The sequence below is a fragment of the Scophthalmus maximus genome, chromosome 5, assembly GCF_022379125.1.
Source record: "Scophthalmus maximus strain ysfricsl-2021 chromosome 5, ASM2237912v1, whole genome shotgun sequence".
NCBI classification, from domain to species: Eukaryota; Metazoa; Chordata; class Actinopteri; order Pleuronectiformes; family Scophthalmidae; genus Scophthalmus; species Scophthalmus maximus.
The window spans coordinates 7740004-7751451 of NC_061519.1; the positions used below are offsets into that span (position 1 = coordinate 7740004).

At 41.6% G+C, this 11448-nt stretch overlaps 1 protein-coding gene across 1 annotated transcript; it reads right to left on the minus strand.

Annotated features, from left to right (window-relative positions):
* Window positions 1-260: 260 nt before the first annotated feature.
* dars2 (aspartyl-tRNA synthetase 2, mitochondrial) lies at window positions 261-11166 on the minus strand. Its single transcript, XM_035633450.2, has 17 exons — window positions 10717-11166; window positions 9971-10070; window positions 9472-9538; window positions 9247-9348; window positions 6851-6946; window positions 6636-6759; window positions 6142-6188; window positions 5678-5784; window positions 4808-4877; window positions 4176-4355; window positions 3387-3494; window positions 3159-3221; window positions 2163-2315; window positions 1835-2053; window positions 1597-1707; window positions 1431-1506; window positions 261-1141 (listed from the first exon to the last, which is right to left on the minus strand). The coding sequence occupies exons 1-17, from the start codon at window positions 10934-10936 to the stop codon at window positions 948-950; spliced, it is 2037 nt and encodes a 678-aa protein (XP_035489343.1). The 5' UTR covers window positions 10937-11166; the 3' UTR covers window positions 261-947.
* Between the last annotated feature and the right edge of the window lie 282 nt (window positions 11167-11448).

The following is an 11448-nucleotide window of genomic DNA, read 5'->3' on the forward strand; positions in this document are numbered from 1 at the left end:
ATACCTATGAAAATACTGTATACCTTCAAGCATCAGCTTGTTGCCTGCTGCAATGAGGATTACTATTTCCTGTGTGACATGTTGCGTCAAGTTCAGACTAAAAAAACAACTTGTCTGTTTGTATTTTTGTTCACTAACTATTCAGTTAGTAAAATTCAAACCATGTTTTAAACGCGGTCTTGGTCTGCAAATTGTCTAAAACCCACAGATATTCAGTTTACAGTGATATAAATTGATGAAAAGAAAATGCTCACATTGGATGAAGGGAAACATTTTTTTTGTAATTTCAACAATTTGATGCAATTAATGAATGCAATTAATAATTAATTGAAATGCTAAGATCCACTAATTGTTTCAGCTCTACTCAAATTCTGGAAATGAACAGAAAACCCTGAATAACTGGAGCAGAGAAGTGGGAAATGTTGATGCCTCTGTATACAGAATCTCAACGGTTTGATAAATAAGTTATTTCATGTTGTGGTGGACTAACACCTGACTCAGTCACTAGACAAGGACTGAGCTAAGAGAGTAAATAAGTCTCAATTTCAATTATTCGGATACCACTGGACATGCAGCAGTATTAGTGACATTGCCCTCTAGGATGCCTTAACGCGTTTTGCATCCCAGCAAATTACAGGTCTGAAGTGTTTCTCTCCAGAGCAAGAGCAATGTTCTGAAACATTTGGGGGATCTGGGATTAAACACCCATCATCAGTGAGTCTTAATAATCTGGTCTTCTTCGCTGAACTCTGTCTCCAGACTGAAGGCTCCAGACTGAGTCCACGTTCTCTTCCATTTCAAAGTAACAATACTGAGATTCAGCCAAAACGCCACCTCCTCCTCCACTCCGTCTCCTCTGCCGGGCAGCTGGGTTTGTCTGATGACTGCTCATCTTCATCTGCTTTCCCTGGTTGTCATGGTTACAGAGATAACCTCTCTTCATCTCCTTAGTTCCCCTCTTCTCCTTTTCCTCCTTGCTCTGGTGGCCATCTTACGGAGATGTGGTAAGACTTCAGATCCTCCTCAGATACAAAGTCAGGGGCGTTGCTCATGATGTCATGACCCCGGAATGACTTGGGGAAAGCAATGACGTCACGAATGCTGGGAGCCCTGACCATGATGGAGACCAGCCTGTCTAAACCTAGAAAAGCATTGATGAGAAATTAGAAAACTTTTATGTATAATCATTCTCACCTTTTTGGCTTATTAATTATATATATATTTTTTTGCAATATTGTTGAATTTGACATTTCATTTACAGCATTTATATGTAGTTTATGCAGTATGTGCTATGCCCAATGCACTGCTGCCTGTTTTTTTCACTGTGTTATCATATCAATGAAGTCTATGTAGTAACTGTAATATGTAAATGTTTCACTGGCTCATTGTGTCACTATCATTATCCACATTCCATTGAAAGTTAGTCCTACCCAAAGCAATGCCTCCATGTGGTGGCGCTCCTGATCCCAGAGCGTCCAGCAGGTGAGAGAGGAGACTGGGATCCTCCTGCAGCAGACACGTCAAAACTAGTTATGATTTGATACAACCCAGGTTCCCAAGGTAACTGGAACACTGGCACAACATACAGTGACGAACCTTGAGGATATTCTTCAGGACATGATGCTGCTCTGAGGCCTTGTGGATACGGATGGATCCTCCCCCGATCTCACAGCCGTTCAGCACCAGGTCATAGTGCTGACCACGTACCTGGGAGCATGAAGTTACATGGCATGAGACTTGCACTGATGATGGAGAATTATTCTTACATATCCAAAGATGAATTTAAAATAAACAAAGGCATTAAAACAGAATTGGAGAGGATCTACATGGCTACCTTGTGCGGCTCGGTGTAAAGAAGCTGCGAGTGCTCGGGCAGTGGAGCAGTAAATGGATGATGGGCTGATTCCAGCTGCTCCGGCTCATCCTCTTTAGGCAAGAAGAGAGGGAAGTCCACAACCCACAGGAAGTGTAAGGCTGAAAGGTCTCGTGGTGAAAGGCCGTGAGACTCCAGGAGCTCGGCACACTGCAGGCGAAGACTGCCCAGCAATGGGCTCTGAGAACAGAGGGTAGGGGAGGAGTGAAAATTCATGTTATGTTCAATTTCCTTATCTTTTCCTTTCATCATCATTATAGCCTTGGTTTGATGTCAGTGATACTATTACCACAGTGTGGAGGGAACCAGCTGCTATCAGCAGCAGGTCTCCAGGTTTGGCTCCAGTACTGCTCAGCAGCTCCTCTGTGGACGAGACAGACAGCAGCTTTTTCAGGGGAGACTTCAACGTCCTGTCTGCTCTGATTAGCACCACGCTCAACTCCTTGGAACAGAAGAAAAATAAATATTATTGCATCTGTCAAATTCAGCCTTGCATACATTTATGAAGTTTCTTAAGTGCTGGTTTTGTTCAGGCTCTATCAGAGAGGTGCTGTTTCTTCCCTACAGCATGTTTCCCAGGACTGTACTGTAGTATTTCTGCAAAATACATTTTGGTATTAGTTGTATTTGCATGTTAGCAGCATGACTTGACCACCAGTTTACTTGAGGCTGAAATGTTTCAACATCAACTTGAGAAATTGTCATGCCTCAAATCAAAGTGTTAATTTGGTTTATGTCCAGTAACCTGCAAAAAAACATCACAGCCCGGTCATGCCAAGTGTTAAATACTATTTGGCTATGTTCAGAGGAGATAGCATAGCGACTATAGTCTTGTTTGACTGTGAGCTTCACATGATCGTATATGGGCAAAGGCGGCCTGACCTTGCTTAAGACTTAACATTCCAACAGACAAAGAGGAAACTAGAATTATAATAGTATATGTAGATGACTTTGAAGTAATTTAATAAAAATGTATTAAGTGTATTTTATCAAAATTAGTCAAAGAATTCTTAAGTTATGGACAAAAACATGTGTTGTGGGGTCACAGTAAGTTTGACCTATGACCTCCAAAATTCTAATCAATTCATTCTTAAGAGAGGATTTGTGCTAAATTGAAAGAAATGTCATGAAAGCATTCCTGAAAAATCTTGCTAATGAGAGTGCGGGACGGATGTATCCAGCTTGGACTCATAAAAACTTACAACAAAGTGAAACTTTTAAAACATTGCAAGAAGATACAAGATATGAAAGTGATGGAAGAGTAAAAAGGGAAAGACAAATTTACCTGTCCAAACTGAGTCTTGGCAAAATGTTTCAGTACTTCCAAATCTTTCCCAGAGAAAAGTTTCTGTCGTCAAACACAGAGAATATTATAGATGGATATCAGATATCGGCAAACTCGTTACAAACAGTCTCTGTTCGCTCTTTTAGTTTTTCATGTCTCTTTGTTGTACTAAACCATGTCCTCTCTGGACATTGTAAAGAATTTGCTGCGACGGGAAATTTTTCTTACCGCTCCACCGGGGACACAGATGGCCTTAACGCAGCCTCCTGGGCGACTGAGAGCGGATCTCAGAAATTCAATTTCCTCAGATAAGAAAATCTCACTGAGGTCGATCAGCTGGATAGACAGAACGATAGGAAGACAGACGAGGATCAATTGTCTTTATTTGCCTTTTAGAAACAATTTCAAATTATCCTTATCCAACAAAATCAGCTTGCAGCAAAGGAGCAGTTGCACAAGTAGCATAGGTCAGTAGAAAACACATCACTGTTCCAGACTTTCCATGTCTCTAATCTAGATGTTTAAACACAGCATTTTACAAACAAAGGGAGAGTTTATCACACTCAATAAATAATGAAGCACGCCAATAACTGCATTTGCTGCATTTGTGTACATCAATACACTTGTATTTTTAGATTTTTAGATTTGTCCGTTTTTTAGTCATGTGTGGGGATGAATTGTCTGTTCGCCTTGTTTGCTTACCTGCTTGCCTTGAATTGTCCCCTTGGAGGATGAATAAAGTATTTTGAATTGAATTGAAATCAATTTGGACTAAATGTTTTTCATCCTGACAGGATTATTGTCCTGTCTCTGTGTCGTTTATATTCTTATTCCAACATCCCACCTCAGCCAAAAAAAAACAAGCCTGATAGATTTGGGGATGCTTTTGTGATAAGAATGACAATGTTTTGCATCTGTGAAGATAGTTTGTATCGCAGAAAGAGCAAATCTGAACATAAAAAGGTATAGTCCATAGGGGCAAAACAAGGTTAATCTCAAGACACAATAATCACCCACCTTCATGTTGAATCTAGTATCGGGTTTGTCCACACCATAGTCCCTCATGGCCTCTTCATAAGTCATGGTTTGGAAAGGAACTTTAATCTGACCGGTCCCTGCGGGCCAGGAATACTGTAACAAGCCCTCCACCAGGGACATGATCGCTGCCTGGTCAACAAAAGACATCTCAATGTCCACCTGGAAGACATGATGAGGGAATAAACCCGTCAGATGACGCAGACTAGGACTATGAACGAGAGAGTCAAGTCCACCGAAGACAGGACAAACCAAATCTAATCAGCCACTAGATTAAATGAAAAATGTACATGTACGTGTCTCACATCCACTGTACCATTCACCCCAACATGCAGCTAATCAATGAGGTAAAGAAAAAAAATCAAATACAATTACATAAGTGAGTGAAGGCCATCAGAAACCTGGTTAAGGCAGACTGTGTACTCCCATGTGGTCTAGCGGGAACAACTCTTTAAGTAACTTCAATGACAGAAAATTGCTCTCAATTCTTAGATGAGATTTGAATATTTCAGCTCCAACACTGATCACATGGGTATAAAACTATGACAGAAAGGATTTTTATGCAGTTTGTGAATGCATTTTTTTCCACTTCCCCCTCCCTGCCCCTGTCTTACCTGGGTAAACTCTGGCTGCCTGTCTGGCTTGGAGCCCTCGTCTCTGTAGCACCGAGCCACCTGGAAGTACCTGCCACAGTGACAACATGCTGAATCTGAGCATCAAAACATTGTCTCTGTCCCAGGTCAAGACAAAAACAGCCAAAAGGAAATTGTGAATAAATCGAGAAAGGGCTGTATTTGATGTTTTCACAGTGTACAACAGCTCATGGTTAGTGAGCACTGGGTACATTTGAGATAAAATATACTTGCCTGAAAACTGGACTTTTACATTACATTATGGCATCCTTTGAGTCTGGTAAACAGCACAGGGTTCTCAATAACACAGGAATGATGCTTCTGCTAAGATATACCCACGTCTGTGAATCTATGCATAGAAGGGTGTCGCAGAGGAGCTAACACACTCCCCTCTAAAATCTCAACAACACATATGCAAGTTTGAGCATCAAGCAAGCTGATAGGTTGATCCACCATCCAATGTAGCAGAGTATAGGATACTAAACTCCTCTTCAACACACTTAGCATCATTGCCCATCTGGTTATTGTCCCATCCATTTACAATGGTAGATCGTAGAAGTATTTATAATAATAATACATTTCATTTATAGAGCACTTTTTATTGCTAAAAGCAATCTCAAATTGATAAAAGTACTAAGATGTATACGCACTGTATGACACGCAGGTTCTACACCAAATAAAAATCCCCCTAAATCCCCAGAGGAAACGCAAACGAACAAGAAAGATGTGTAATGTGCATGTGCAAATCATCATCATCAATCATACATAGACAAAATAACCATGACACATAGAGATGTTGGTGTTGGTCTTCTTGTTTAGGTAACTGGTGTAAAAACCTGTGTGTGTACCCACCTGTCGATACCAGCCACCATGAGAAGCTGTTTAAACTGCTGTGGACTCTGGGGGAGGGAATAGAACCTGCCAGGCTCTCTGGAAGGAACCACAAACTCTTTGGCTCCCTGGAACAAAAGTGAAAGTACAAAATCTGGGTCTCAGTTAAACATCACATATCACAATGTGTCTTGTTCAAACATGAGACCTTTTAAGAAAAGTGACGAATAAAATTTTAACCATAACTGGCTTTGCTGTAGGTAAGTCATCATCTGTCAAAATGGAGACAGAGTGAGTAAGATGACCTGAGTTTTTAAAGTCATTATAGGATCACCTGCAAGGAGGATTTTCTAAAAAATATTATATTAATGTTGAAGGGCCCTTGAGATAAATATTGTCACTCCTAGAATGTATTTTTGCAAAATTTTGGAGATGTAACTTTGATCTTTTAATGATTTTGATAAAATAGTATCAATAGACCTTACCCCTGGTGTTCTTTTGAACAAAGTGGGAGTTTCCACATCGACAAAACCTACAAATAACAAAAGAAAAAAAAAACATTTGGAAAATCAGGCATGATACATTCAGAGGGGACTGAATTCTAGGATTCTATTGTCTCGTGTAGGCTTTTTCTTTTTTTCCCACAAACTCCAGTTACAGGCAGGTTACAGGAAGTGGTGACTTAACAGTGGCAGGTTAGAGTGATGTCACTGTGGCCCTGCTCACACCTGGAATTAACAAAGCCGTCCTTTTTCTCCAGTCACCACTAGATCTCCCTTCCTCTCTCTGTATGCAAATAAACATGTACATTGCATCTATTCTCTAAAAACAAATTATGTTATTTTAAATGATCCAGGTATCCAAGACACATGTTGATGCTAGGTCTGAACAGGGCTTGTGTTTCCTGGCCTGGGACAAGCTTCAGTCAACCGTCACCATTAAAAAGACAAGCAGAGAGAATAAATCTCAGTCTCCATACCGTGTACATTACAGAGGTATTCTCTCATCTTCATCACCAGCTGAGATCTCAGTCTGAGGTTCCTCTGCATCTGAGTGGACCTCAGGTCCAGGTAGCGATACTGCATCCGCAAAGACTCCGATTTCTGTAAAATCAATTACTATTAATAACATGTTTACTAATCCACACAGAGCATTTGTAAAGTTGTGCACATGCATGTAACGTTAGCCACTTACTTTGACAAAGTCTTTAATCTCAAAAGGCAGTTGGCGGCACACATTGAAAACCTCCACGTTCTCAGCAAGGACTTCTATTTCTCCTGTTGCCATCACCTTTTTGTATGAACACAGCAGTATGAGAAGACAAAACACTCAAAATGATAAATGACTTAGTATGTATTTGCTCTGCTAACCACCAAATGTTAGAGGACAGCTCACACTTTATATCCCTGCAGAGACAAATTTGAATCAGATGAAATTATGTCGGATGACTTCAGTGATTAGATACTTAAAAATGTTTATTGAAGAGGCTGTTGAAATGTCTTCTACCCTACGTATTCCCACAAGGTCTAGCAGTTAAGGTCGTCTGGTTTTCATCTTAGGCAGGCTTAGCTTGGGACTCACATACAGCTACACTCGATTCTGGATGGCTCTGCTCACAGGAGTATTTCTAAAGTCACTCCAATCAAGAAGATAAAACATCTTAGGACAGAAAACTAAAATATTAGTTCTGTCAAAGACAGAACATATATATAACATATTTTAAAGGGACACCTAATTTCATTTTTGTCAGGTCGCAGCAGCAGGGCCCTGCACGAACTGAACGCTTTTCACGTTCTTGGGAATGTGAAAAGCTTAAGTGGAAACTACCGGTGTTATGCTGAGTTAAGCCCATCATCAGCCCGGCAGGACAGACAAGATTTCAAAACTGAGCTATGACCAAGATGCCAAATTTATGTCTCAAGTTCATTTACAAGTGGATAATAGTATAATATAGTATACATAATTATAATAGTATTGTATTATAGTGTTATAATACATAATATTGTAATTTAACATTTTTTTATTATTACTTTTATAATAATGACTTTTATCTATAGCCTATAATAACATTTCTTAGAATTAGAGTGGCACAATGAACTTCTATCATATCATTACTCGCAATAACCCCATTGCTGTTTGGTTCTATCTACTCTTTTTCATCCTTTTAGTATTTATTTATTCTGCCACTCATGGCTACTTTTTACTCTGTTTATATTCAGCTGTGCACACCTTCATCACCTGTAGTCATTTGTAAGATGTAGATATTGTAGTTTGGCCCTCCCACCCACACAATCATCAGCTTAAGAAAGCTCAAAATTCACACGTCCTCCTCCACAGTCACGATACTATTTTTTTTTATGATCCTGTGCGACCTACAATTGTAAAGGATATTATTATATCAAATGTCCATTATGAATTAAGATCTATAATCCACTTAGAAATGATAGAAAGAAAAATATACTCTGGGATGCTTATCCCCCAAACAGGGGGGATAAGTGAGACAAACAATAATAATTTAAGAGATACATTTAGTTATATCTACACGTAGATAATGATTTGAAAGTAGAGCCCGACCAAAATGGATTTTTGGGGGCTGATGCCGGTACGTCGTCCGATATACATACTGTATATATATATTTTATTTAAATCTGAAGTTATCAAACCTTTATGACAAAGAAATGTAATTGAGGCTTGATATTTTAGTTTAACCATAAACTTCACTATAATCAACTATATAGAACCTGAACATAATTTATTTTACGTTAAATGTAAACATAAAGGCATTGTTTAATCTGTACAATAAAAGATGTTGTATCGGCAAACATAAGCGATGATACCGATGTTCTGCACGAGCACCGTGGGTATATGAGAACTTCGGCTTACAGGCATCTCAGCAGAACAAGGAAAGGAAGCCAAGACCCCTGGACCCCCGCAGCGACCTGCGGCGACCCCACGTCTCCCACCTGGGGGCGTGATTTGGACACAGCCCAACTCGCATCCCTCATTGGCAGAGACCCGCATGGCACCGCGAGGGGTCTCGTGACGTCACAGACTCTATAAAACAATGCGATGCCCACCGCTCATTCGCGCTGTGATCAGGTGGGTTCCTCTGTCCTACAAAGGCGGTTACCACTTCTCACTTAGACTTCGTCCACCGCGACGATTACTCTAGAAACCAGAAGAGGTGACCGTTCACGCAGCTGAACCAGGCCCCAGGATTCCCGACTTCGCTGGACGAACCGGAATCCGCCCTTTTTGTCCCTCTTCGTTGTGCGCATTTGAAAACGCACACAGCACCGGTACGAGACAAGAGCCGTCGAGACGGAACGCTCTGTCGATTGGTCCCGGTTTCCGGGTGGTACCCCGTTGCTATTAACATTGATAAATAAGCTCTATTGATTTTCATAATTCATAATTATCTTTGATAATTATAAATTATTGCTGATAACCAAACCAAAGCAAAACACCGATATATAGGTAAAAGGCTGACATCGGCCTGATATTATCAGCCAACTGATTAATCGGTCGGGCTCTATTCAAAGACTTTGAAAAAATCTGACCATGCAAGCCAAAACAAAATGTTCACAGACCTTGTTCTCCTGTCCTGCTGGTCGTCGTCTGACGGTTCCTGTAACCTTGATGACAGACTCTGCTGTGAGGTCACACAGAACTGCTTTCAAATGACTTGCAGACTTAAACAGAGAAGAACAGGGTACATTTTTGCAATTTACAGCATACTTGTATATGATTATACAAGGTACATAATACAGACACTGTATTATGGTATTGAGTTTAAAAAAAAAAATCATCCTTACTTGTTCTTGAGGAATTAAAATTTGCGTCAGGCCACTGAAATCTCGCAAGATGACAAACAGATCCTGTCTGTTGGAGGCAGAAACACATTGTTATAAAACAAGGCCAACCCCGCCTTCACACGTAGTTTTTATGGGGGGAAACGTCAAAATTCTCTGCTTTCAGCTTCCTAAATGTGAATATTTTTAGTGGTTTCTTTCCGGCTCTATGAAAGTAAACTGAATATATTTGGTGTGTGGACAAAACAAAACATCAATATGGAGTTTGACAAACACGATTGACACACACACACACACGTATATAAACATACTGTAGACCTCAATGACATACAGCATAGCACATACAATACACAACATCCAGAGAACAATCGATAGTGGTAAGACAGCTTGTTACTGTAAAAGTAATAGTCAAACAAGAAAAAGTGTTCATAAATAGGGTTTCAATTAATTGACAAACCATCAATAAGACCGATGGATGTGGGCACAGTGATTGACATGATACCTGAGGTACTGGACCCAGCCGCACAGAGTGACTCTGTCTCCCACATTGTCTGATCTCAGTTCTCCACAGGTGTGGCTCCTGAGTGACCAACTGCTCGGACCTGACAACAACAACAAAAAGAAATGCACAAGATGTACATGTTGGGTGCACTGTAAAATATGAATATGACTATTAGGGGGTAGTTGTTCGTTCGATCCCAGCTTCCGCCAGTCCACATGCCCATGTGTCCTTGTGCCCTTGATAGCCTCTGGCAGTGTATAAACCCAGGAGATTGTCTACACACAGCTGCTCTCCTGTTTGCACTGCACGCCATGTTGTTTTATTTGTCTATTTTTGATTTCACTGGCCAGACCAAGAACACACGGTTCATTACTTGAGAATGAATCTTTGTGAATACAACAAAATAAAGTAAAATGTATCAGGTCAAGGTTGCCCTTCAGTCAGTCAATGCACAGAACCAACTGTGAGGGATCATCTATTTTTTCTATTTATTTTCGAGTGGTGACTAACGTGGATGTATACACATCTGTGTAATAGGACACGTTTGAGAACTTCCCAGCATACTTTCACGACTTTCCTGCATCAGCCTCGTCGCTGTCGACTCGCGTGTTTCGCGCATCTGATGTGGAAAACACTGCTGGCACACGACGAACACGTCCACTGGGTCATGATGATGACACTCAGGCGAGTCACTGGCACAGACAAGGGGAAAGAGTGGACCAGTGAGCTCACACCGGGACCTGTACCTGTGGACGGAGGCTCCGACCCGCGGAGTGCGCCAGAGCAGCTCAGCTGCCTGCCGGCGGCTGGTCCTCGACCCGCGGGCGACGCCGGGCTGCGGCACCGGGCGGCGTGAGCTGGGAGTCCGCGGCACAGCCCGCGCGCTGCTAGCCTGCTCTGCGTCGCCGTTCGTGCACAACGCGAGACACCGGCCGCTGCCGCACCTCCCCGGAGCAGGGACAGCATTGTTCTACGGCGTGCAGGCGGCGATGAGCACCGTCCGCCGTCACCTCATGTAGGTCTCGTCCTGAGCGGCTCCCACGACTCTGCAGCGCCGCACATCAGCTCACCGTCTGGGGAATTCTATGTCGGTGCCTGTGTCGCGAACTCACCAGCGAAATGAACACTTTCCGACACCGTTCGGGTCATTTTTCTGTCCGCCGGTCATTGCGTCATTGACGCAGGCTTATGACGTGTCACAACGACGCCGGACGACGAGCAGTCCCGGAGAATGTAATGAATCTGTTTCTTTTACACTTTGTATCAATACTTTAAAGGTATGAGTCACTTTGCATTATCTTGTTCAAATAAAATAAACTCATTGGCCTTAGTTTGTGTTTTGTGGTACGCAGTTCTGCCCTTATTATATTATTTAAGCCCCACAAATAAGACAACATCACATAAGTGTAGCAACACAGGGGAAAATGAAATAATAACATGAAGAAGAAGAAGCTACCCAAGAACACATCCATGCAGCT